This window comes from Hippopotamus amphibius, chromosome 12 (genome assembly GCF_030028045.1).
Source record: "Hippopotamus amphibius kiboko isolate mHipAmp2 chromosome 12, mHipAmp2.hap2, whole genome shotgun sequence".
NCBI classification, from domain to species: domain Eukaryota; kingdom Metazoa; phylum Chordata; class Mammalia; order Artiodactyla; family Hippopotamidae; genus Hippopotamus; species Hippopotamus amphibius.
The window spans coordinates 81511347-81537952 of record NC_080197.1 but is presented as its reverse complement, the minus strand read 5'-3'; the positions used below and the strand labels follow the sequence as shown (position 1 = coordinate 81537952).

At 42.4% G+C, this 26606-nt stretch overlaps 1 protein-coding gene and 1 pseudogene across 4 annotated transcripts in view; one reads left to right on the top strand and one right to left on the bottom strand.

The window, feature by feature from the left end:
* Positions 1-904: 904 nt before the first annotated feature.
* The window catches only part of BCL2L13 (BCL2 like 13), a 73383-nt gene continuing 47681 nt past the window's right edge, over positions 905-26606 (bottom strand). For 3 of the 4 annotated variants that reach the window (XM_057700758.1, XM_057700760.1, XM_057700759.1), the window contains 2 exons: positions 25221-25364; positions 905-3052 (listed from right to left, as the gene is read on the bottom strand). In XM_057700758.1, coding sequence (XP_057556741.1) covers positions 2282-3052; positions 25221-25364 — 915 coding nt within the window. In that variant the 3' untranslated portion in view covers positions 905-2281. Of the gene's footprint in view, positions 3053-25220; positions 25365-26606 lie in introns of those variants that run through there. The other variant, XR_009048288.1, reaches the window with a different exon arrangement.
* On the top strand, positions 10350-10834 carry LOC130832997 (AP-1 complex subunit sigma-2-like; annotated as a pseudogene).

Sequence of the window (26606 nt, the reverse complement as noted above, 5' to 3'; positions counted from 1 at the left end):
GGCTTTTGCCAAGTGATCAGAAATCATTACATTCAATAGAGCAGTTAAGAGCACTCGTGGTCCAACAAAAACGTCACCAGTTCAAACAAGGCGACAACAGGACGACAGTCTGAGTTCCGCACCTGCATCCCATGATCATCCCCCCTCTACCTCAGACTCAGACGTTCCAGCCCCACCAAAAAAGGGGTGCACGGCTGAGAAATAGTTTTTAACGTCACAGCAAAACACAGGAGTCACCACTGCAGTCCTTACTAGGCACTCCCTCCTCCCGTCCACGGCCAGAGGGGATGCTGAGGTCCTATCACTTGGGAACTGTGCTTGAAGGCCACGATGTCTGGGTCACTGCTGAGTAAAGTGCGTGGCCCTTGTCTCACCTCCCTCCATGGAGAACGCAGACCCCAGCCCTGGCAACACAGGCCTCCCACCAGCCGCTCTGAAATGAATCCGGCTCCTGTTAGTGCTTCAGTCCGTGCAGCCAGTGGGTTTGAAGATCCAGAGTTCAAATGTAAACACTGGGAGGGAAATATTCTATTATAAAAGGGAAAAGAATGAAGATAAGTCAGCAGTTCGCTCTTGCTCTGTGAAGCGCCAGTGCTGCAGTCAGAATACAGGGAGGAAAACTGCTGGATGGCACGAACCCCACTTCCCTCGCCTCTGGCTGCCTAATCAAGGACACGATGACCCTGACCAATATCCCTCCCTAATGAGACACTAAAACTCAGAACACAAGATGTGCTCCCTGATAAAGCTGCGCGCGCACACACACACACAGACATGCACACACAGACACACACACACTCCAGACCTTTCTGACCAACTTTTAACAGTATTACTTTAGGAAGAAGATTTAATTTTAAAAAATAAATTAAAAAAAATAAAGCACATTTGAAACATCAGGTTTTGATGATCAGGATAGGTAAAGTAATTTTATTACAAATTTCAGGATCTAAAAAGTAATGTTACATTTACTAAGATAAATCTGAGATGACCTGTCTCAAGCATGTGTATCCCGTCAGTGACTGACCTCAAGCATGAAGAGACACAGTCCCCCCATGAGGGGTGCAGTCAGCGGGTGAGGCTATGCTGAGTCTCCACTACACACTCTGACTGCAATCATTACAGTTTGTCACTCCGGCATTTGGGGCTCCATTCTGGAACACTGAAAGTCAAGTTAGAACCTCAAGGGCAGCCTCTCTTTCCCTGCTTTTTACTTCAGTGATATTTAGGAGACAAGTACTGAATGAGTTAGGGTTCACTGATGTGGAAGCCCATGTGTGGAAGCCCTCACCACCTGGCAAGAGGCTGCAGAGGAGCAATGACTGGAAAGAAGGCTGAGGCCAGAACCTGGGAAAACGCTAGTCCAGGTCACCAACAGCGACCGCCCAGCAAGAGAGACGATGCCGACCAGTGAGTTCCCGTCAGCTCAAGGGTGGCCACAGACAAAAGGGCCAGAAGTAACCTCAACAGATCAGCTAAGCCACCCTCCAGCTTCTGAACGAGAGAGACAAACTTGCCCCACAGTCACGGGCAGGGGCCCCGGGTCTCTTTCATGTTTAATTTTTAAAAGATGACTAAAGGCAGCATCTGTACAAGGGGAGCTGTGGGAAGCATAGGGTGAGCCCTGTTTGGGGGACCCTGGGGGCGAGGAGGGCAGGGCAGTACCTGAGAGGCGGCTGAGACCCAGCAGAGCACCTGGGCTGCGGGACTGAGGGTGGCAAGAAGAGAGAAGCAGCTGCAAAGCACAGTGCTCATCGGGGCAGGGATGACTCCAGGCAGGAGCATGTCAGCAGCCAAGGGGCTCACAGCCGACCCTCCTGCCTGGGGCTTCCCCTCAGGTCCCCCTATGGGAACCCTCTCCCTCTGAGGCTGTGGCTCTCACTGGGCGACATTACCCCCGGGGGACATTTGGCAACATCAGGAGATGTGTGGCTGTCACCACTGGGGCAGATGCTATGGGGTTGGTGGGTGGAGGCTACACACCCTACAGTGCACAGGTGCCCATGACCAGGAGTCACCCAGGTGCCATGGACGCCAAGGTTCGAGGGAGCACTTTACACACAAGACATTGAATCTAGCAGGAGCCCAGGCCTGGGACCTCCAATCAGACTGCCATGCGCAGCCTCCACCTTGAGCCCTAACACGGAGGTCGGCCCCCTGCCCTGCTAACCCAAGTCCCCCTGATCCCAGAGTGTCCCATCGATGTCCAACCTGCTGCTGGCAGTTCAAATTCAGTCGATACAACTAAAACCTTACTCCTTTTTGTCTTCTTTCTCTGAAAAATCTATTTCCTTCTCAGAGCCAGTGCCACCCCAACTGCCACTGCCAGGATGGCAACAGCGGCTGCCCCTCCGAAGAGCAGGAGGGACTTGCCCTTGGGCAGCAGGAGGGACTTGCCCTCAGGTGGCGGGCCAGCCTCCTCATGGGTGCCCGGGCGGGGCCCTACCCTGAGCCCCCCCTGCCCTCCGGCCGCCTCCTCTCTGCCCACTGGGGCTGCTGGGGGCTCCACTGGGGGCTCTGGCAGCAGGACGCCCTCCTGCTCCAGTTCAGCAGCTTCGGCTGCAGCTGCTCCCGCCTCTTCTTCACCAAGTTCCACGAACAGAGATGTCGTGGGACTGGCTCTTGGGACGGCCGAACCCTCTGGGCTGCGGCCCCCGGCTGCCATCAGGGAAGGGGCCGTGGTGGCCGCCTCCTCTGTGCCCTCGGGAATCTCCTCCTTCTCCACATGCACGATGTCAGAGTTGGAAGAGTTGTTCTCACTCTTCTCTCCAGCCCCATTGCTGTCCAAGCTCTTGACTTCTTCAGGGTCCACTGTGACCTGCTGCCAGGACTCGGGACCCAGGGACACTGGTGGGCTCTCGGTGCGCCAGCTCTGGCTGGCAGACAGCGACACAGGGAAGCTCTCGGCCTGCCAGGATGCCGTCGCCGCCGTAGGGGACTCCGGCGGGCTGACATGCGTGGAGCCATCACTGGGCAGGATGTAGATGTCGTTGCTGTCCTCTGCGGCGCCCGCAGGGCACTCCTCCTCCTCCGCCTCCAGGTTAAAGACGGTGCCCTAGGAGAGGAGAGGCGGTCAGTGAAAAGAAGGGGAAACAGATCTAAAATAAATGTAAATCTGGGAGAAGAAACCCATTCCTAAATTGAACTTGAAGGAATAAACGCTTTGTTTAAACCTATAGCATTTCTGTACAGAACGTGTTTGCCTGCAGACCAATGCAGAGTAAGAATTATTAACAAGACACTCCACTGACCAGTTTCCTCAAAGCTAAAAAAGCAAAAAGTTGATTTATATTCTATTCAGTTTACAGATATTTAATGCATAAATAATACGACACAGCAGAGGAAAAGGCACCTTGCGCTCCAGGGATCTATCACTCAGCAGGGCTGGTGCTGTTAGGAGCCCAGACATAGAAGGATGTGTTTTGGTGGCTTCTGGGGAGGCAGGGGGTGACCAGGCACCTGGCGGGGGAACGTGTGAAGAGGGGGGATGAGCCACGGCCCAGCAGAGGCCCAGAAACATTGACGGGGTGGGGGAGGGGCCTGGAAAGACCAGGGAGGCACCAGCAACAGACAGAGGGGTCAGAGTCACAGCCTTGACTGAGGAATAAGGGAATGGTCACTGGTCACAGATGAAGCTACCCCAATGGTGGGGGGAGGGCAGGGGATGGAAATGCAGGCCTCCCGCCCTCCCTGAGGCGGAAGCCACACAAAGGCAACACGGCCACAGGGACTCCACGTTTGCTTCAGGGGCTGTGTCATCTCCAGCCACAAGGAAGAACGAGACTCAATTCTGGCTCTTAACAAATTCACCGTCTAGACGTAAAGACTGACACGTGAGTCATGCATCTCACTGGGACACCAGCAGCCCTACGGCGGGGGAAGCGCGGAGACCATGAGGTTCGCGCTGGAGATGTATGGAAAGTGTCACCCCAGAGTCCAGACGACACCCGCAGATGCTACAGTCTGCAGAGCATATGCAAGCAAGTTAATTCCCTTTATTTTGTGATTATGGCCACCACTTATACAAAGTAGAATAATTTTATTCTTCAGTCGAGACCAGGAGCTTTCTGGTCACACTCGAATTACTTGGGGATAAAGAGCACAACCCTCAGAATCACGTCTGCTGGCCCTGCGCTCACACCACCTGCTCTGTCAGCCAGTTCCATGCCACCACAAGAGGCGTGGCTCCACAGGGCTCACGGAGCAGCTCCACAATGACAATGATGAGCTCCTCAAGCGGAGGGCCTGAGGGTCAGAGAGGCCTCGAGCTCACCTACAGGAACTCCCAGCAGGGGCTGAGAGCACAACCTCTAACAGCAGGAACTGATTGAAAAAGCAAAAGCAAAACAAAGGAACCATAACAAAAAAGACAAAAATTTTAATTCTCAGAAAGGAGACCTTTGCTACTTTTCATTTAGGGCTCAAAGCCAAAACAAGTGAAATGGAAATTTCAAAAGTTCTGTCATGAAGAAATGAGGGAAAAGTTAACAAACTAAATACATTTTAGTGTAAAATTACTGTTCTCTTTATTTTCAACAGCTCAAAGTTGAGAGTTAAGAGCATTCTTTGTCCCATATCCAGAGGATCTCTTCAGCCAACCAAGATTCTGGATCAACACAGTTGTCAAATGACAACTTTGGGAGACAATATGGCCCAAAAGCCAGTTAGAATTAGTTGCTTTTTTCCTTGCTGTCATGGACTCTCTACCATACAATTTATTTCTGTATTTGGGACGTGATATTTTAATGACAATCCACCAAAAAGTTTTGGGCTTTTATGTAAGAAGTTTTAAAGAAAGAATAGATGACCACTGACACTTTTACTCCTGGTCATCTAAAGCAAAAATATAAAAATAGAGGGCCCCCCCTTGACAATTACTGGCATTAATGAAGAGTAGGCTTTCAATAAAAGATAAAGCACTGTTTTGGGTAATACTTTTATCTAAAACTTAGCACAATAGGAGAATAACATCTGTAAGTAGTCTCAGAGCCATTCCAACAATTTAAATCATTTTTAGCACAAAATATTGCTATCATTGGAAACAGCCATCTCTTTAGTCCCACTGATACAAAAAACACAAAAGACTAACTTCAAGGGCTCAAAACTATAAAACTAATTGGGACCAACTAGAGTTTAAATAGTCACGAAGGGGGAATTCCCTGGTGGTCCACTGGTTGGGACTCTGTGCCTTCACTGCCAGGGCCCAGGTTCAATCCCTGGTCAGGGAATTAAGATCCTGCAAGCTGCAAGGTGTGGCCAAAAAATAAGCAAATAAATATGTTCAAAGCATCAGAGAACTGTTTTTTGTTTAAACAGATGAATCTCAGAGAGATCAGGTAATTTGCCCAAGGTCCCTCAGCTGCTGTGGGAACTGGACATCAGTGCCCTTATGAAGACTTTACTGAAATTCATTCATTTCATTTTCACAGATTAGAAAACTAGAGCAACTGAGGAGGGTAAGTAATTGACCTGAAGTCCAAAGCTGGCACTGGATCTAACCAGGCCACTTACTTGTGGGGCCCATGCTTTCATCAACTGCGCTCCCCTAATGCTTGGGCCCAACCCCCCTCCCCCATTCCCACAACCCGCCCCCCTCCCCAATTCCCACACTGATGGTTTTCCTGAGTTTATGGCAAAAAGTAAATGGAAAAGGTTATTCTTGGTGTTTTCATCAAGCAAATAAACACAAAAATATGTTCATGAAACCCTTCAAATAAAAAGGGAAAATAGAGAAGAAACTGAAATACGGACTCTTGCAGAATAAACCTAAGATAAAATATAAGTGTAACTTTGGTTTTGGTAGTAGGAACGAAGTCAAAACAGCTTGGTGATCACTCAAAGAACCACTTAAAGTGTGCAGCAGTGCTTCACTGTATCTGTATTAACCACATGTGGTTCCATTTTGTTTTGCTTCACACCAGTTACAAATCATCCTGCCACTTCAAGCAGTGTTCCACACACAGGGTCATAGCTGCCAATGAACTTAACTGTTACAAGCTGAAGACACCAGGGCCAACTCTCAAGACCACACTCCCTGGTAACTCATTCAGGGGCTCACACCTTCCCTGACGTGTACCAGCCAACCCTCATCACTACACTCTCTCTCTCAAGTATTCACCATAAAAGACATAAACAGAAACCCTGCTTCTCTACATTCAGTCAAACAGGGTACCAACAACCAAATGCCTCTTACATCACTATTAACGTAAAATAAGAAAACAGAGGGAATTCCTTGGTGGTCCAGTGGTTAAGACTCCAAACTTTCACTGCCAAGGGCCCGGTTTCAATCCCTTGTCAGGGAACTAAGATCCCGCAAGCCATACAGCATGGCCAAAAAAAAAAAAAAAAGAAAAAAAAAAAAACAAAAAAGAAGATAGTATGAGAGAGACTCAGAGAAGTAACTTTCCAGCTAATATGATGACCAAAGCTCACAAACAATACATTTTAAACACAGTGCAGTAAACACCCACACACACACAAAACAAACAGATTTCATGAAATACTAACTAAACCCTTACTACACTAAAATTATTTCAGCTGCAAAACCCACTTAACTGATTTAGATCACAAACTATGTGTCACCTCCCAGTGTGAAAACTCTGTTCCAACAAATTTGGACCTAAAAGTTCCCAAGAGACGGTCTTTAAATATCCTTGATTAAAACAGACAAAAACTTTCTGAGGTTTGCAGTTACTGAAACAGAAATGAGAAGCTTCAAGTCAAAGAGAAAAAAAGACAAAAATTAATATTATTCAAGCTATTTAATATTATTAAAGATGACATTTCCCCCAGTAATCTTTTATGTAATCTAAATCTTTCATAGTAAGTATTTAGTTAAGCACATGCCGCAGGAGAAAACTCAGAAGCCTGCCCCATGGTGTCCCTTCCAGGCTCGCAGGCCTGGGGGAGTAGGGGGAGGGCAGGCTGGGGCTGTTCCAGCTTACACCTGGCTGTGCCCTGACTACTGCCAGGCAAAGACAGGTCAGAACCACAACTTCAATCACACTCGTGAAGAGGAAAAATACACACTCTTAGAGACACATCTGAAAAGCTGGTATTTGTAAAAATGTAATGTTTTCACAGAACACTTTCACGTCATCACTTGTGAGCTACAGAAGCTACTGTACTGTAATTGATGAAACTGAGGCTCAGCGAGATTAAATGAATTCTCCCCAAAACTCAAGGCGAATATTTGGCAGAGGTAGGGGGAAAAACAAACTGTGATTCCAATCGCAACTCCCGCGGTCTGGCAGGAGGAAAAATATGGCAGAAGGCAAGCACACATGCACACAAACACCCCCTGCCCGGCAGTCCCAGTACAAACAGTAGCAGTCACTCAGTCTCCACTTCTCTCTCTGGAAAGCTGACCGCTAGTCCAGTAAGACGTGTGCTCCTGACTGTACCCTAGCTGACCCCGGCCTCCTCCTGTCCTCGGACCCCCCATGACACACCCACCTCACAGCACAGAACATGCCACCTGGCCCTGACCTGAGCTCAAAGGAGGGCCTATTTTACACAGCACATAGCAGGGGGCCCAGCACAATATCCACAATCAATTAAAGTTTACTGGGTAGAAAACTGACACTAACCAAGGAACTGATGGGGGATCAGTGTGGACAAAATTGAGAAACAAAACCTTCCAAGGGACTTGCAAGGTCCGCATGGAAGGAGCTTGGAGGTCTCCATTCCACCCTGAAGTGGGTTAAAAAGCTTAACGACCAGAAATCTCAAAAATCATAAGAGGGGACTTCCCTAGTGGTGCAGTGGTTAAAAATCAACCTGCCAATGCAGGGACATAGGTTCGAGCCCTAGTCCGGGAAGATCCCACATGCTGCAGAGCAACTAGGCCCGTGTGCCACATCTACTGAGACTGTGCTCTAGAGCCCTCAAGCCACAACTACTGAGCCTGTGTGCCACAGCTACTGAAGCCCACGTGCCTAGAGCCTGTGTTCCCCAACGAGAAGCCACTGCACGGCAACAGAGTAGCCCCCGCTCGCCACTACTAGAGAAAGCCCATGCACCGCAACAAAGACTCAATACAGCAAAAACAAACAAAAAATCGTAAGAGAAGTGATGACACAGGGCAAACTACTGCCCCAAGGCTGGAGTCGCCCAGGGACCAGTAACAGGGAGGCCCCCGCAATTCTGAGATCCACCCCCTCCTGGCAGGGGAGGGAAAAGGAGCTCTGTTCTTCCTGACAAGCTCTACCCTCAGAGGAAACCAGTTAACCACAGCCTAACCACCTCAGAGGAAGGGAAATACCCACCTCCAGCCCAGCTGGTCTCATCTAAGGGAGGAAGGAGACACATAAACCCTTGTCAAGTTCACGGTCCAGACACGGGCTCACCCACAGAGCCTAATCACAGGACTATAAACGTGTCCCTCCCCCCCCCCCCGCCCCCCCCACCTCACCACCACATCACTAAGGCCTATTTAGTTCCTTTTACCCAGGACATCATGTCTGGCTATCCAGAAAAAATGATAAGGTATACATACCAAAAGGAGAAGAAAAACACACACACATTTGAAGAGATGGAGCAGGCATCAGAACCAGACATGGTAGGGATGCTGGAATTCTCCATCAGGAATTTAATTCAACTATGACTACTCTGCTAAGGGCTCTAATGGATAAAGCAGTCAGCATGCAGGAACAGATGAGCAGTGTCAGCAGAGGGATAGAATTCCCAAGAAAGAACCAAAAGGAAAAAAATGCTAGAGAGAAAAACAAAACAACATTGAAACATAAATGAAGAATGGCCCCCTCCCCCCCCCTTTTTTTGGCCACACAGCTTGCGGGACCTCAGTCCCCCAACCAGGGATTGAACCTGGGCCCCAGGAGTGAAAGTGCTGGGTCCTAATCACTGGGCCACCAGGGAATTCCCATGAAGAATGCCTTTGATGGGCTTATTATTAGATTCCACACTGCTGAGGAAAGAACCTCTGAGCTTGAGGATGTCTTGACAGAAACAGCCCAAACTGAAAGGCAAAGACAACAAAGACAGGGAAAAAGAACAGGACACCCAAGGACTGTGGGATGACTACACAAGGTATAACACACACACACACACACACACACACACACACACACACACACACACACACACACACACACCCTTGGTGTAACACACACACCTGGAACACAGAAGGAGAAGAGAGAAAGGAACAGCAGAAAAATATCTGAAACAGTAATGACTGGGAGTGTCCCCAAAATAACATCAGACACCAAACCACAGATTCAGGAAGCTCAGAGAACACTAAGCAGAATAAATGTCCAAAAAACTACCTAAGCATGTCATTCTCAAATTACAGAAAATCAGAGATAAAGAAAAAATTTTTATGAGTCAGATAAAAAAATATCTTACCTTCAGAGAGTAAAGAAGGTAAGAATTACATCTAGCTTTTCTTCAGAAACCAAGCAAGCAAGAAGGGAGTATAGGGAAGTATTTAAAACATTGAGAAAAAAAACCTACTGCCCTAGAATTCTGTCCCTGAGAAGTTATCCTTCAAAAATGAAGGAGAAATAAAGACTTTCTCAGACAAGCAAAACTTGAGGGAATGTGTTGCTAGCAGACATGCCTCGTAAGACATGTTAAGAGAAACTCAGATCTACGTATAGAGAAAGAAAAGCCACTGAGGAAGGAGTAAGTGAAGGCAGAATAAAAACTTCTTTTTCTTATTTTTAACTGATCTTCCAGTATGCTCAAAGCAATAACAACAACAACGTATTCGATTACATGTGTTTGTGTACATACATGGACACACACACAGGCGCTATGTGTGCTTATGTAAGTGACATGAATGACAGCAGTGATACAAAGGATGTTCTTACAAGGTACTCACAGTGCTCATGAAGCGGTACAGTGTTACCTGGAAGTGGACTAGGATTAGTTGTAAATGTGTATTGCAAACTCTAGGGTAACCAATAGAAGACGTAAAAAAAGAAATGTAATGGGCCTACCAAAAGAGGAGAGAAAACAGAAACATATAACATCCTCAATTTAAACCACAAAGGTAGAAAAAGGGGGGGGGACAAAAATAGGAACAATGAAAAAGGGCAACAAGTAGAAAACAATGACAAATATGGCAGGTATTAATCTAATTATATCAATAATTACTCTGAACATCAACAGTCTGAACACACCAACTACAAGAAAGACATCGTCAGAGTGGCTGAAAAAATAAGATTCAGTGTGTGCTGTATCTAAGAAACTCCCTTCATGTGAAGACACAGACATGTTAAGAGTAAACAGATCACACTCACACTCATCAGAGGGAGGTGGGAGCAGCCGCCAGCCCGGCCTGCGCTAGGTGTTACCTGCGGCCACTAGGCTGTTTATGTTGCTTTTTTGTCATGGGGGAGTTTCAACTGCAAAAATGGTACATCCCACTACAGACCAAGAGAAGGAAAAGACAGGAGAACCATTCAAACCGTTTAAGCATGGAAACCTAAAATGTGCAGCTTTCTTGAGTGGCAAGACCAGAGGGATGTTCACAGAAGATGTGCTCGTCTGTGCTTCTGCTGTGCCACCGAGGGTCAGGACAGGAACTAAGGACCCTGGAAAAAACCCACTGCTACCTAGGACGACTTGACAAGGACCTCAGTCATGCGTGTGAGCTTGACATCATCCTTAATTCTGAGAAGGCTTACATATTTTGGATGAGTTTCTTTTGGGAGGGGAAGTTCAAGAAACGTCCAAGAAAAATATCCCTAAAGCAAGTGAGCAGGCTGATCTAGTGCAGGAGCCACATCGTGAGGGCTTCAATGTCCCTGTGGACCAAGTGACCACTCACCCTGTGTGCAGAATTCACAGAGGAAACAGAGAGTTCATATGCTGATGAAAGAAAATATCCTCAGCTAGGTGACTGATTATCTTTGTATAATAATAGAACATTTCACAACCAACACCTTTACAATTGTCATTTTTTTTCCTGTTTTCATTCCTCTTTTCTGTTATTTTCATTCTACATATGATTTTGATATAGGTTTTTCCTGCTCACAACTGGTTTAATTTCTTCTTGAAAAAATATGACCTATGACTATTTTGAGTACTATTTCCTCTTAAACATGCACATATCATTTATGAACCATCTGCGATTGATATTTTAAGAGGTAAACCTAGCAATCGTTAAAATGTTTACCAAAGAAAATACAGCTGGGGGCTTTCCTGGTAGCGCAGTAGTTAAGAATCCGCTTGCCAGTGCAGGGGATGCCCGTTTGAGCCCTGGACTGGGAAGATCCCACATGCTGAGGAGCAACTAAGCCCGTGCGCCAAAACTACTGAGCCTGCACTCTAAAGCCCATGAGCCAAAACTACTGAAGCCCTAGTGCCTACAGCCCATGCTCCGCAACTAGAGAAGCCACCATAATAAGAAGCCCATGAACTGCAATGAAGAGTAGCCTCCACTCTCTGCAACTACAGAAAGCCTGCACACAGCAACAAAGACCAATAAAAAAATAAAATTATTAAGATATATATATATATAAAGCTGGAATGCTAGGTCAAATACTCAGTGCCATAATATAGTGTGGTTTGGTCTTCAAAGTGTTAAGGGAAAAAAATCCCACAGAACTATATTTAGTGTGATTATATTACATTCTATATGAGCTAGTGTGTTTTAATGTATCACATATAAGAAAGTAAAGTTTGTGCTAGGTAAAAAAACTCACAGCTTTTAAGAAATTTGTAATGCCACATTTATTGAATCACATTTGTGCTATATAATGATATCAAACAATCCCTTTAAGAACTATAAGAAAGCTATGTCAGAAAAGTCTTTTCTGCAGTATCTACTGCTCAATAGTAAGTAACCTTCTCGTAGTATTAATATGGGCTCTATTTATATAGGTAAAATTCTAATATTGTTTAAATACTAATATTTTACTACTTATTGTTTTATGACCTAGTAAGTCTTCATTTAGATTCTTAATGATTTGTTAACTATGATTTTATACTTCCGAATATTTAAATCTTTAATTTGATCATTTTTGTGTATACTTTTAACAAAACATAGAACATATTTTATTATAAAGGGGAAAGTACCAAATACTTCACACTGTTTACATCTAGAGAGTTTAAAGCCTGAGATAAGAAAGCTATCATTATGGGACTTCCCTGGTGGTCCAGTGATTAAGAATCCATCTCCCAATGCAGGAGACAAGGGTTTGATCCCTGGTTGGGGAACTAAGATTCCACATGCCACGGGGCAACTAAGCCCATGCACCACAACTAGAGAGCCCATGAGCCACAGCTACAGAGCCTGCGTGCCACAACTACTGAACCTGCCTGCTCTGGAGCCTGCGCTCCACAACAAAAGATCTTGCATGCTGCAACTAAGACCCAACGCAGCCAAATAAATAATTTTTAAAAATAAATAAAAATAAAGAACAGAAATCTATCACTAAACAACAAATTCAAGAGATGCTCAAACTGCTCTACCACTGAAAGACCTGTGACAATGTGTTAGGCAGGTATGCAGGTCGGTTATTTCCATCCTTACCATTCTCACCATACCATATCACATCTGAAGCACCCGGATGGGCTATCAAATGAGAAATTCAGCATCACACACCAAAAGCAATGCAAACACTGGTCTTCACATTTCCATTTTCCCTCTCTCCCTCCCCCAGCACTGCAGCAGGTTATTCACCTGGTCTCTTTTTAAATTTTTTACTTATTTATGTTTTTCTTTAAGAATTTTTATTGAGATACAATTGACATACAATAAACTGCACCTATTTAAAGTATTCACCTGTTTTTTTTTTTTCTTTTATAACATTTGGTAGTATTTCACAGTGGTTTTAATTTGAATTTTCTTAATGATCAGGGGTGGTGAACACCATTTTTTTTTAAGAAATATTTATTTAATTTCTTGTCCACATTGGGTCTTCGTTGCTGCACATGGGCTTTCTCTAGTTGCTGCGAGCAGCGGTTACTCTTCATTGTAGTACACGGGCTCCTCACTGCGGTGGCTTCTCTTGTTGCAGAGCATGGGCTCTAGGCACATGGGCTTCAATACTTGTGGTGCACGGGCTTAGTTGCTCTGAGGCTTGTGGGATCTTCCCAAAGCAGGGCTCGAACCCACGTCCCCTGCATTGGCAGGCGGACTCTTAACAACTGCGCCACCTAGGAAGTCCTTCACCTGGTTTTAATGCTACATAAATATGCACCACCTCATGCCTGTTTGCTTTGGATGCTGTGTGTGGAGCTGTAACAAAAGCTGTTTCTTTTGTTATCTGTATACAGCTGCTTACTGTCAATTAGTAGATTCTGAAATAGCTTTCCCTGAATGTCTAAATTAAAAGTACTGCATGTTAAAGAAGAAAAGAAGGAAAGAAATGAAGAAGGGAGGGAGGCAGGGAGGAAGGAAGGAAGGGGGAGGAGCTATATTAATTTCAGACACAGCAAACTTCGGAGCAAGGAAAGCTATCAGGGATAAAGAGGGGTGTTACATACTGATAGAGAGGTTAAACCTCCAAGAAGATGTAACAGTCTTTGACATGCACACACACAACAAAGGAGCTACAAGAGAAACAGATGAATCCACTCTGATTGATACCTGGAGACTTCAACACCCTCCATCAGAGTGGACAGACCCAGCAGGTGGACAATCAGTGAGGACGTGGCTGGACTCAACAACAGCACCAATCACCTGGATACAAAAGACATCTACAGACCACTTCATCCAACAGCAGCAGGATACACCTTCCTCCCAAGCTCACATGGAATATTCATGTGAGACCAATTCTGGGACATGAAACATACTCAACAAACTTGAAAGAACAGAATCATACAATGTCTGCTCTCAAACCATAATGGAATACAACTAGAAATCAGTAACAGAAAGATAGCTAGAAAATCCTCAAGTACTTGGAGATTAAACAATATACTTCTAAATAACACATGGGTCAAAGAATAAATCTCAAGTGGAATTAAAAAATCTTTTGAAGTAAATTAAAATACAACTTATTAAAATTTGTGTGAAGCAGTGAAATCAGTGCTTAGGTGGAAATTTACAGCATTGAATGCATATATTAGAAAAGAAGAAAGATTTAAAATCAATTATCTAAGCTAAACCTCCACCTTAGGAAACTAGAAAAATAAGTGTCAATTAAATCCAAAGTAAGCAGAGGAAAAGATAATAATAAAAAGAAAGCAGAGGGACTTCCCTGGTGGTCTAATGGCTAAGACTCCATGCTCCCAATGCAGGGGTTCCAGGTTCAGTTCTTGGTCAGATAACGAGATCAAACACGCAACAACTAAGAGTTCACATGCCACAACTAAAAAGATCTCATGTGCCACAACTAAAGATCCAGTGTGCCGCAACAAAAATACTGCAAGCCACAACTGAGACCCAGCACAGCTAAATAAATAAATAAATTTTTTTTTTTTTTTTTTAAAGAGAGCAGAAATCAATGAGATTGAAAATAGGAAATCAACAGAGAAAATCAACAAAACCAAAAACTGGCTCCTTGAGAAAATAAATGAAATCAATACACCTCTAGTCAGGCCAAGAAAAAAAGAGAGGACACAAATTTCTAGTATCAGAAATGAAACATGAGACATCACTCTAGATGCCATGGACATTAAAAGGATGATAAAGGAATACTATGAAGAACTCTATGCCCACAATTTGAAAACCTAGATGAAATGAACCAATTCTGTGAAAGGAACAATCTGCCAAAACTCACACAAGAAAAAGCAATCTGAACACGCCTGTGTCTATTAGAGAAACTGATTCAATAATTAATAACCTTCCAAAACAGAAAGCACCAGTCCCAGATGGTTCACTGGTGAGTCCTACCAAACATGAAGAAATTATATCAATTCTCTACAATCTCTTTCAGATGATAGAAGCAAAGGAAATACTTCCTAATTCATTCTCTATGAGGCTGGCATTACACTAATTCCAAAATCAGACAAAGATATTATAAAAAAAATTAAGACCAATATCTCTCATGAACACAGATGCAAAAATCCTCAACAAAATATTAGCAAATAGAATCCAACAATGTACAAAAAGCACCAAGAGCAAGTGGAATCCATCCCAGGTATGGTTCAACATTCAAAAATCAATCAATAAGGCACTTCCCTGGTAGTGCAATGTTAAGAATCCGCCTGCCAATCAGAGGACATGGGTTCGATCCCTGGTCTGGGAAGATCCCACATGCCACAGAGCAACTAAGCCTGTGCGCCACAACTACTGAGCCTGCCTCTAGAACTCGAGAGCCACAACTACTGAGCCCGCATACTGCAACCACTGAAGCCCACGTGCCTAGAGCCCATGCTCCACAACAAGAGAAGCCCGCGCACTGCAATGAAGAGTAGCCCCCGCTTGCCACAACTAGAGAAAGCCCGCACACAAGCGATGAAGACCCAACGTAGCCAAAAAATAAACAAAATTTTTAAAAAAGGAACTGCTTAAAAAAAAATTCTATTAAAAAAACCCTCAATCAATGTAATTCGTCACATTAACAAGATACAGAAGAAAAATCACATATAATCAACAGATGCAGAAAAAGGATTTGACAAAATCTAACACGCAATCATAATGAAAAACTTGTTAAATTAGGACTAGAGAGAAACTTCCTCAACTTGATAAAAAATATCTAAAGAAAGCCTACAGGGACTTCCCTAGTGGTCCAGTGGTAAAGAATCTACCTTCCAATGCAGAGTACGAGGGTTCAATCCCTAGTCAGGGAACTAAGACCCCACATTCTGTGGGGCAACTAAACTCACACTCTGTAACTACTGAGCCAGCGCACCACAACTAGAGAAGAGAAAAACCCACATGCCACAACTAGAGAGAAGACCGCACACCACAGCAAAGAGCCCGCGGACTGCAATGGAGGATCCCGCATGCTGCAACAAAGATCCCAAGTGCTGCGACTAAGACCTGACGCAGCCAAAAAAATAAAAATAAAGAAAACCTATAGCTAACATCATATTTAATGGTGAAGAACTAGAAGTTTTCTCACTAAGGTCAGGAGCAAAGCAAGGATGCTCCTCTCACCACTGCTTTTCAACATTGTACTGGAAGTCCTAGCTAATGAAATAAAACTAGAAAAGGAAATAAAGTTTATACAGATTGGGAAGGAAGAAATATAACTTGTCTGTTCACAGATGACAAGATCGTCTATGTAGAAAATGTGAAAGAATCAACAACAACAAAAAACTCCTGGAACTAATAAGCAATGATAGCAATGTTGCAGGATACAAGGTTAATATACAAAAGTCAATCCTATATACCAGCAAGTAGAACTTGAAGTTAAACACAATACCACTGGGGGCTTCCCTGGTGGTGCAGTGGTTAAGAATCCACCTGCCAATGCTGGGGACACGGGTTCGATCCCTGGGCCGAGAAGATCCCACATGCCACAGAGCAACTAAGCCCGTGTGCCACAATTACTGAGCCTGTGCTCTAGAGCCTGTGAGTCACAACTACTGAAGCTCGCACGTTTAGAGCCTGTGCTCCACAACAAGAGAAGCCACCGCACTAAGAAGCTCATGCACCGCAATAAAGAGTAGCCCACTTGTCACAACTAAAGAAAACCCGTGTGTAGTAATGACGATCCAATGCAGCCAAAAATAAACAAACAAATAAACAAATATCTGACAGGAATATACAGAAATTCTGCTTTAAAAAAAAACCACAATACCACTTACATAAGCACCTCCAAAAAAACAAAATACTTAGGCATAAATTTAACAAAATAGGTACGAGATCTACATGAGGAAAACTACAAACCTGATGAAAAAATCAGTGAACTAAATAAATGGGAAAATGTTCCATGTTCAGGGACAGAAAGACTCAACAGTGTTAGGATGTGAGCTCTTCCCCACTTGATCTATGATTCAACGCAACCCCAATCAAAATTCCAGCAAGTTATTCTATGGGTATTAACAAACTAATTCTAAAGTTCATATTAAGAGGCAAAAAAATGAAAACAGCCAACACAATATTGGAGAACAAAGTTGCAAGACTGACACTACCCAACTTCAAGACTTACTATATTGCTACACTAATTAAGGCAGTATGGTATTGGTGAAAGAATACAAAAAGAGATCAATGGAATAGAATTGAGAGCCTACAAATATACGCACATAAATACAGTCAATTGATCTTTCACAAGTGAGCAAAAGCAATACAATGCAGAAAAGACAGCCTTTTCAAAAACTGGTGCTGAAACAATGGGACATCCACATGCAAAAAAAATGAATCTAGGCACAGACCTTACATTTTTTTAAAAAATTTTACTCAAAATGGACCACCGGGTAGTCCCTGGTGGTCCAGTGGTTAGGACTCTGTGCTTTCAGTGCCAAAGGCCTGGGATATGCATGGCAAAAAAAAGCAAATTAAAAAATAAATTTAAAAAAAATCACAGATTTAAATGTAAAATGCAAAACTCTTAGAAGTTAACACAGGAGAAAACCTAGAAGACCCTGGGCTTGACAATGACCTTTTAGATACAATACCAAGGCACAATCAATGAAAAAATGAATAAGCTGGACTTTATTAACATTTAAAAACTGCTCTGTGAAAGACAATGTTGAGAAAATGAGAAGAAAAGGCACAGACTGGGAGAAAATACTTGCAAAAGACATATCTGATAAAGGGCTGTTACCTAAAATCTACAAAGAACTCTTAAAACTCAACATTAAGGGACTTCGCTGATCTGATGGTCCAGTGGTAAAGAATCCGCCTTGCGGACTTCCTAGGTGGCACAGTGGTAAAGAATCCGCCTGCCAATGCAGGGGACACGGGTTTGAGCCCTGCCCTGGGAAGATTCCACATGCCACGGAGCAACTAAGCCCGTGAGCCACAACTATTGAGCCTGTGCTCTAGAGCCTGTGAGCCGCAACTACTGAGCCCATGTGCCGCAACTACTGAAGCCCACGCACCTAGGGCCCATGCTCCACAACAAGAGAAGCCACTACAATAAGGAGCCTGCACACCACAATGAAGAGTAGCCCCCGCTCTCAGCAACTAGAGAAAGCCCGTGTGCAGCAGCGAAGACCCAGCACAGCCAATAAATAAATAAAATAAATAAATTTATTTAAAAAAAAAAAAAAAAAAGAATCCACCTTGCAATGCAGGGGACGTGGGTTTGATCCCTGGTCGGGGAACTAAGATCCCGCATGGCGCAGGGCAACTAAGCCCATGTGCCTCAACTAGAGAGCCTGCATGCTGCTAAATACAGAGGCCTCGTGCTCTGGAGCCAATGCAACACAACTAGAGAGAAAAACACAAACACACACACACAACACAACTAGAGAAGAGAATACCTGCATACCACAACTAAAGAGAAGCCCATGTGCCGTAACAAAGAGCTCGCATGTCGCAACAAAGGTCCTGGGTGCCTCAATTAAGACCTGACACAGCCAAAAACAAAACAAAAACTCAATATTAAGAAAAGAAATAACTGATTAAAAAAATGAGCCAAAGATCTTGATAGACATGGCACCAAAGAAGAGAAACAGATGGCAAATAAGCATATGTTAACATGCTCCACACTGTATGTCATCAGGGAAATTCAAGTTAAAACAACGTGATAAAAAAAAAAATAAAAAAAAAAAAAAAAAAAAAAAAAAAAAAAAAAAAAAAAAACAACGTGATAGGGACGTCCCTCATGGTCCAGTGGCTAAGACTCCACGCTCCCAATGCAGGGGGCCTGGGTTCGATCCCTGGTCAGGGAACTAGATTCCACATGCGTGCCACAATGAAGATACTGCACATGGCAATGAAGATCCCTTGTGATGCAACTAAGACCCAACGCAGCCAAATGAATACATAAATAAATAAATATTTTAATAAATAAAACATGATACCACCACATACCTACTACCATGGCCAGAATCTGGAACACTGACAACCTCACATGCTGGTGAGGATGAGGAGCAACAGGCACTCACATTCATTGCTGGTGGGAATGCAAAACAGTACAGCCACTTTTGAAGACAGTTTGTCAGTTTCTTACAAAACTGTACTGTGCTCCTTGGTATTTATACAAATGAGTTTAAAATTTATGTCCACACAAAAACCTACATACACATGGATATTTGTATCAGCTTTGTTCATAACTGTCAAAACTTGGAGGCAACCAAGATCTTCTTTAGGAGATGAAGGGATAAATAAACTATGGTACATCCATCTAGACAATGGAAAAGTATTCAGTGTTAAAAAGAAACGAGCTATCAAGCCATAAAAAGACATGGAGGAAACTTAAATTCATATCGCGAAGTGAAAGAAGCCAACCTGAAAAGGCTATGTACTGCATGACTCCAACTATATGACTTTCTGGAAAACGTAAAACTATGGAGACAATTAAAAAGTCATTGTTTGCCAGAGGTTAGAGGGAGGAAGAGACAAATTGGTGAAACATAGAGGATTTTTAGGGTAATGAAACAAACATTGTAATACTATAATGTTGGATACATGTTATTATAAATTTATCCCAACTCATATAGTACATAGTGTATAACACCAAGAGGGAATCTAATGTAAATTATGGACTTTTGGTGATAATCCCATCAATTGTGGGGGATGTTGACAACAGGGCAGATTCTGCATGTGTGGAGGCTGGGAGTTTATGGGAAATCTCTGTATCTTCTGTTCAACATTCCCGTAAACCTAAAACTGCTCTAAAAAACTAAAGTCTATTAAAAAAAAGAAAAATTCAAACCAATCATGTTACTTTTAAATCTCAATAAAATGATCTTCTCAATACAGTACAATGGAAAAATAGCCTCAAACACACTAAGACAAAAACAGTCACAAAGCACAAGTCCTAGAAAAAACAAAACTATCTGCAGAACTTCAAAAGGCATTTACCCTAGCCATTTCTTTCTATAATTAGGATAACAAAACATCATTGTTCTCTCTGCAAATCTCTATGGCCAAAGCCTGCCCTACAACCAACTACACAGGACCACTTCACTCACCCCAGATCATCGCTGCCTTCACCTCCTCCTCTTCTGCAGGTTAGCAAAACTAGTTTCACTTCGGGAGCTCATGTTCAAGCGGCTGAAGACAAACACAGGCCCAGGGGAATCATACTACAGACATTATACAACAGACGTGCAACATCATGTGGCCTGATGATTCTCCTCTGGCCCAGTGGTGTCAAGACCTGTCAATGCGTGTTCAACACAAAGTACCTTGAAGGAGACTCATGCTGACCTGCTGTCAGAGGATATATTTTCCAGTTAGCCAGAGAGGCATGCTCTCAGTTTTAAATACGAAAAAACAGGGTGCTTAAATCTAACAAAGTGAAATACAGATTGGGCACTCAAATTTAGAGACAAAAACATTTTAAATATTCACAAACTAGTTACTCATACTACTGCTTACATACATAGTTTAGTTTAATACTTTCTCTATAACAAATTATAATTACCAAAAAACTCTGATGCACTACATCATAAGAAAACAGAAAATTGAGAAGGGAATACACAAGGCCCCCTCCACCCTTCCTCCCCCTTTGTTGTAAAGCACCATCCAGGCGAGGAAGGTTCCTGAGTGAGCCACCCACAAACAGCAGCAATGGCTATGAAAGGGCAATGGGAAAACCGGGGGCTGGAGCACAGACCTTCCTCTCCCTCTACTATGACCGAGATGTGGAGAAGGTTCTTCTGGAGGCAGCACACGAATCAGGACAGAGTGGCTCAAGAGGCAACTGTCACTGCAACAGCCCTGCCCCACAAGGAGATGGGCAGGCTGTGTTTGCTGTGGAAACACATACCAGCAGAGATCACAGCTCTCTCGCAGGAGTTGTACAAGAAGAGAAAGAAGGCAATGCTTTGAAGACAAGTGCAGAATGGGTATCTGGTCCAGTAGACCCAAAAGGGCCCACCCACGGAGTTCCATTTGAGGCACCTAAATGTTCCATCTTTATGCATGAGGAAAAAAAGTTGGAGCCGTGAAGAAAGGGGGTGTCTTCTTGAAGTATTCACGCATCTCCCTTCCCTCCTGGTGTCTGGCTTTGAGGCTGGGCATCTATACTGGAAATGCCTCCTGCAGCACCCACTGAGGGAAAGAAAAGCCCCCAGAAAAGAGTGGGGTCTTGTCACAGAAGTCTATTTGAACTTGAGACCACTGTCAGCATGACCTGACCCATCACCTACACTGACTGTCCGAGTTCCAGTAATCTCAAATCCAGTATTTCATTCAAACTCCTAGGAAGCATTTTACTAACCTCATTCCCTTTATGGCCTGTAAGATGCTTTAGACTTTCCTAACAGAGTTTACTATTGTTTAGAATGTTGCACAAATGCCACCAACAGATTATAATTTTGTCAACAATACTCCTGTCTCTTTTTATGCCACCAGACTTAGAACTGTGTCATTCCTGGCATTTTACTCTTGCAAGGTAACTATCACCTCCCTCTTAAAACAAGATCAGGTTAGCTAATGTTACAAAAGCTCTACCTTGTTTTTCAAGACAAAGGCAAGGGACTTCCCTGGTGGCGCAGTGGTTAAGAATCCGTCTGCCAATGCAGGGGACACACGCCGACCCTGGTCCGGAAAGATTCCACATGCTACGGAGCAACTAAGTCCATGTGCCATAACTACTGAGCTTGTGCTCTAGGGTCCGTGTGCCACAACTATTGAGCCCACATGCCACAATTACTGAAGCCCATGCGCTTAGAGCCTGTGTTCTGAAACAAGAGAAGCCACCATAACGAGAAGACCGCGCATTGCAATGAAGAGTAGCCCCTGCTTGCCACAACTAGAGAAAGCCCATGTGCAGCAATGAAGACACCATGCAGCCAAAAATAAATAAATAATAAATGTTTAAAAAAAAAAAAAAAAAGGAAAAGGGCAAGATTCCCTAAGCCTGAATTTATACTCATTAAAAAAGAAAACAGGGAGTTCCCTGGTAGCCTAAAGGTTAGGATTCGGTGCTTTCAATGCCCAGCTTCAATCCCTGGCTGGGAAACCGAGATCCCACGAGCTGCTAAAAAAAAGAAAGAAAAAAGAAAAGAAAGCAAGAAAACAAACAAACAAAAAATTGAGACAGAGGGGAAAAAAATTCCCTGGGCAATAAAAAATTATTTTAAACTAAAAATTATATAAATAAAATACAAATAAAAACCAAAGAAGGAATTAAGAAATAATAATAGGAATGAAAAGAGAACTACAGACCCACACATTGCACAGACTGAAAGGCAAGATATTTTTGAGACATTTGGAAATTTGAATGCTAACAGCATATTTGATGATATGAAGAAATTATTTTTAATTTTTTTGTGATGTGATAATGGTATTGTAATTTAAAATAAAAAACAAAGAACCTTTATTTTTTAGAGGTACACAGTGAAATCTTTACAGATAAAGTTATGGGATGTCTGGAGTTGTTTCAAAATAATACTGTATTAAGAGGGAAAGTGGTTAGGATGTGATTGTTAGGACTAAGTGACGGGGGTTCATTACATTCTCGTCTATTTTCCCCAAAAGAAAATTCTTTTTTAAAAAGTAAGTAGTGGGACTTCCTAGGTGGCGCAGTGGTTAAGAATCTGCCTGCCAATGCAGGGGACACGGGTTTGAGCCCTGCTCTGGGAAGATCCCACATGCCACGGAGCAACTAAGCCTGTGCACCACAACTATTGAGCCCGTGTGTCACGCTCCACAACAACAGAAGCCACCACAGTAAGGAACCCATGTACCACAATGAAGAGTAGACCCCACTCTCCACAACAAGAGAAAGCCCGTGTGCAGCAACAAAGACCCAATGCAGCCAATAAATAAATCAACAAATTTATTTAAAAAAACTAAATAAATAAAAAGTAAGTAGTGTAAGAGAATTAAAAAAATAAAAATTCACTGTACCTTCCTCCAAAAAAAAAAAATACGAACAATTCTATGCCAACGAATCTGAAAATTTAGGGATAATACGCTAGAAAGATTATCAAAAGTTGACAAGAAAAAACAGAAACCTTCCCTCAAAGAAAATACCAGGTGGTTTTGTAGGAATGTTACAGGAAGCAAGGCACAGATAATGTGAATCTCATACAAACTGTCCCAGAGTACAGAAAAAGAGGAAACATTCTTCCCAACTTTAAATTCTTTTATGAAGCCAGCATACCCTTAAAACTGAAACCAAACAAGGAAAATTACACTCATGGAGACTAATACAACTAAAGGGCGAAGAGATTCAAGGCACTCGCATTAACATCAGGAAAGACAAGGATGGATTCTAACACTAATTCTCTTAATATTGAGCTGGAGACCCTGATTAGTGCAATATATTTTCTTAAACAGACAGACTCATCAAAAAAAAATTGACATTATTCATACATGGTGTGATTTTTCTATGTAAAAAACCCAAAGATACCCAGAGATAATCAGAATAATAAGACAGTTGGACAAATTTGCTGGATATAAAATCAATATGGAGGGACTTCCTAGGTGGCGCAGTGGGTAAGAATCCACCTGCCAATGCAGGGGACATGGGTTCGATCCCTGCCCCAGGAAGATACCACATGCCGCGGAGCAACCAAGCCCGTGAGCCACAACTATTGGGCCTGCACTCTAGAGCTCGTGAGCCACAACTATTGAGCCCATGTGCTGCAACTACTGAAGCCCACACACCTAGAGCCTGTGCTCTGCAACAAGAGAGGCCACCGCAATGAGAGGCCCGTGCACCACAATGAAGAATAGCCCCCACTCGCTGCAACTAGAGAATGTGCAGCAATGAAGACCCGACACAGCCAATAAAGTAAATAAATAAATAAACAAATAAATAAATAAATAAATTTTAAAAATCAATATGGAAAAGTCAATTTGAAACGAATCATACTTACGTAAGATGTAACACTAGGGGAAACTTGGGTGAAGGGTATGTGGGAATGCTTTATCTTTCTAACTTTCTTGTAAATATAAAATTATTTCTAAATAATCTTATTTTAATAAATGATTTTTAAAATTAATAAGTCTGATAATATTAATTGTTGGAGAGAAGGTAGAACAACAAAAATCTCATATTAAAAAATAAATAAATAAAAATAACTCTCACATGTTGCTGACAGAGGGCAAGTTAGAAACCACTGTAGAAAACACTTTGGCATCACCTTGTAAATTAGCACACATCTATACTCTTGGAACCAGAAATTCCACCCTCAAGTATATACCCAGAGAAACTCCTACACATATGGGTGAGACTGTGCAAAACAGCGATGTTTCCAATAGCAAAAAGGTGGAAATGTCTACTGGCAAGACTATAGATAAATAAACCATGGGTAAATTGTGATATATTTAAACATGGAAACCAAACATGCAACAACATATCAACTGGGATCATGCATTCTCAAAGGGGATGATTTCAGGGGTGAAAACTGGTTTGGAGATATAGGAGAAATTTTAGATATTACAAAGGCCTGTTGCCCTCCAAAAGGCCACAGTACATAAACAGACTTATATCTGTGCTTTTAAAATTTCACTTGGAGAGGAGGGAGATGATAAGGATAAAAATGTCTAAAAGGACCCTTAGGGGGGTGAAATAAAAGTGAGAAACAGTGACCTAGGTGAACCTCAAGAATATAATATCGGGCTTCCTAGGTGGCGCAGTGGTTAAGAATCCGCCTGACAATGCAGAGGTCACGGGTTCAATCCCAGCTCCAGGAAGATCCCACATGCCACGGAGCAACTAAGCCCGTGTGCCAAAATTAAAAAAAAAAAAAAAAAAAGAATATAATATTAAATGAAAAAAGCAAGTTACAGATGAATACATATAACACTATTTACATAACGTTACAAACATACAAAATAATATGCCGTCCAGGGATATATACATATTTAAACTATAGTTCAGAATAGGAGTTGCCCTTGTAAAGTAGGTAGGAACATGTGGAAATTTAAGAGGGGCAAATAAGATGACTCAAAATTGTTGGCTGTGCTCTTTTCTTTGACTGGGATAGTAAATACATAGGTGTTCATTTATTATTCCTCACCCCTTAGTTATTTATATACATTTTGCTAGTATGAAATGTTTCATAATTATAACCACTTAAAAATATCACATATGAATTTAGAAGTAAAATCTTAGTAATTTAACTTGAACTGTATGAATAGCCTTTCCACTGATGACCATCCAATCACAAAATTAATACTGAATGATAATATTAATGACACTTAACCTATGCTGTTAAAAACAACCATGAGGGGCTTAGTTGTTTTTTTTTTTTCTTTTAAGAAAAGATTTAAAAAAAACCTTGAAAGCGCATACCCAGCCACCTTGCTGAATGACGAACTCAGCGGCATGGTCCTCCAGGAATGTCACACCAAACTGCAGCAACGCGCTCAAAGGTTCTTGACCACGTCTTGTCAACTCCAAAAGCATTTGTCGTAGCAAAATCAGAGGCACCAAAATCTTCAATGCAAAGATGAAAGAGTAAAAAACAAACTGAAATTCTTATAGTTCATTTTATATGTTCAACTAATAGAAAATACGCTCCAGGGCATCATTATGGAATTCCATTTTTATTATAAAATAAAATAGTGACCTTTACTAGAATTTTTGATAATAATGCATGTGTGCAATTATTGTTAAAAAGAATTAGATTAAAAAAAAAGAAAAAAAAAAAAAAAGAATTAGATTGTTCACTGCCCAACTGCCAAGATTTATTTTCAGAGAAAAAAGATAAAGAAGAGTATGTACAATAATGGTATCATTTGTGCGAACAGAACAAAACTACACACACGTTTCTATAACCGTATAGTATTTTTGGAAAATACCTAAGAAACTGGTGATAGTGGTAGCCTAAGAAGAGGAAAACTAGGTAAGTGGTGACAAGGGTGGAGAGGTATAAATGTATGTTTTCTGTATTTTGTACCATTTGCCTTTATTCTATTTGAAAACAAGAACTTTCAAAATTATGAGCTATCTTATATGTCACCAAAAACCAGAGGTGTTATTATCATTCCTAATAACCTTATGGCTCAATATTTTAAAAATCATCAAAATTTATGACAGAGACTAACTAGTCCCTTTCCTTCCAAAAAAACCTCTGCATATTGAAAAGAACTAAGTACTTTCAGCTAACCATGTGTATGCAATCCCTTCTGTCTAAAACATAAAGAGGTCTCCACATGACTGGGAAGGACCACCAAAGGAAATGAAACCAATTCCAGTTTCCTGTCACTGACCAGCCAAGGTCATAGCTGAGGGATTACAACATATTTCTGCAGAAGAGGACAAACAGAAAACACGAGTTTATATCCTTACTAATATTCTTTGGTTTTAAGTAAAGGCAGCCCTGAGGGAATCTCTATCAAAGTCTGAAAGAAAAATGCAACAAACACACATCTTCACTTTTTGATATTCTAAAAGAACTCCAGCCTCACATGCTGTAAAACCCCTTCTTGACACCAATGGAGGAGTATAGGGCTATAAAAAGACTATGTTAGTCTTTTTCCACAAAACAGAAACAAATATGGCTTCATCCAGCCCAGTTTTCTGCCTCAGCCATAGCTGCCTCAGCCATAGCAGGAAGGGAGCTTGTGAACCAGCCCTGCAGACTCACGTCACACCAATTTCAAAGGCCTTGGACATTCCATAGCCCCAAACATTCTCACTTCCCATAATAATCTACTAACACGTGCTGTTTTAAAT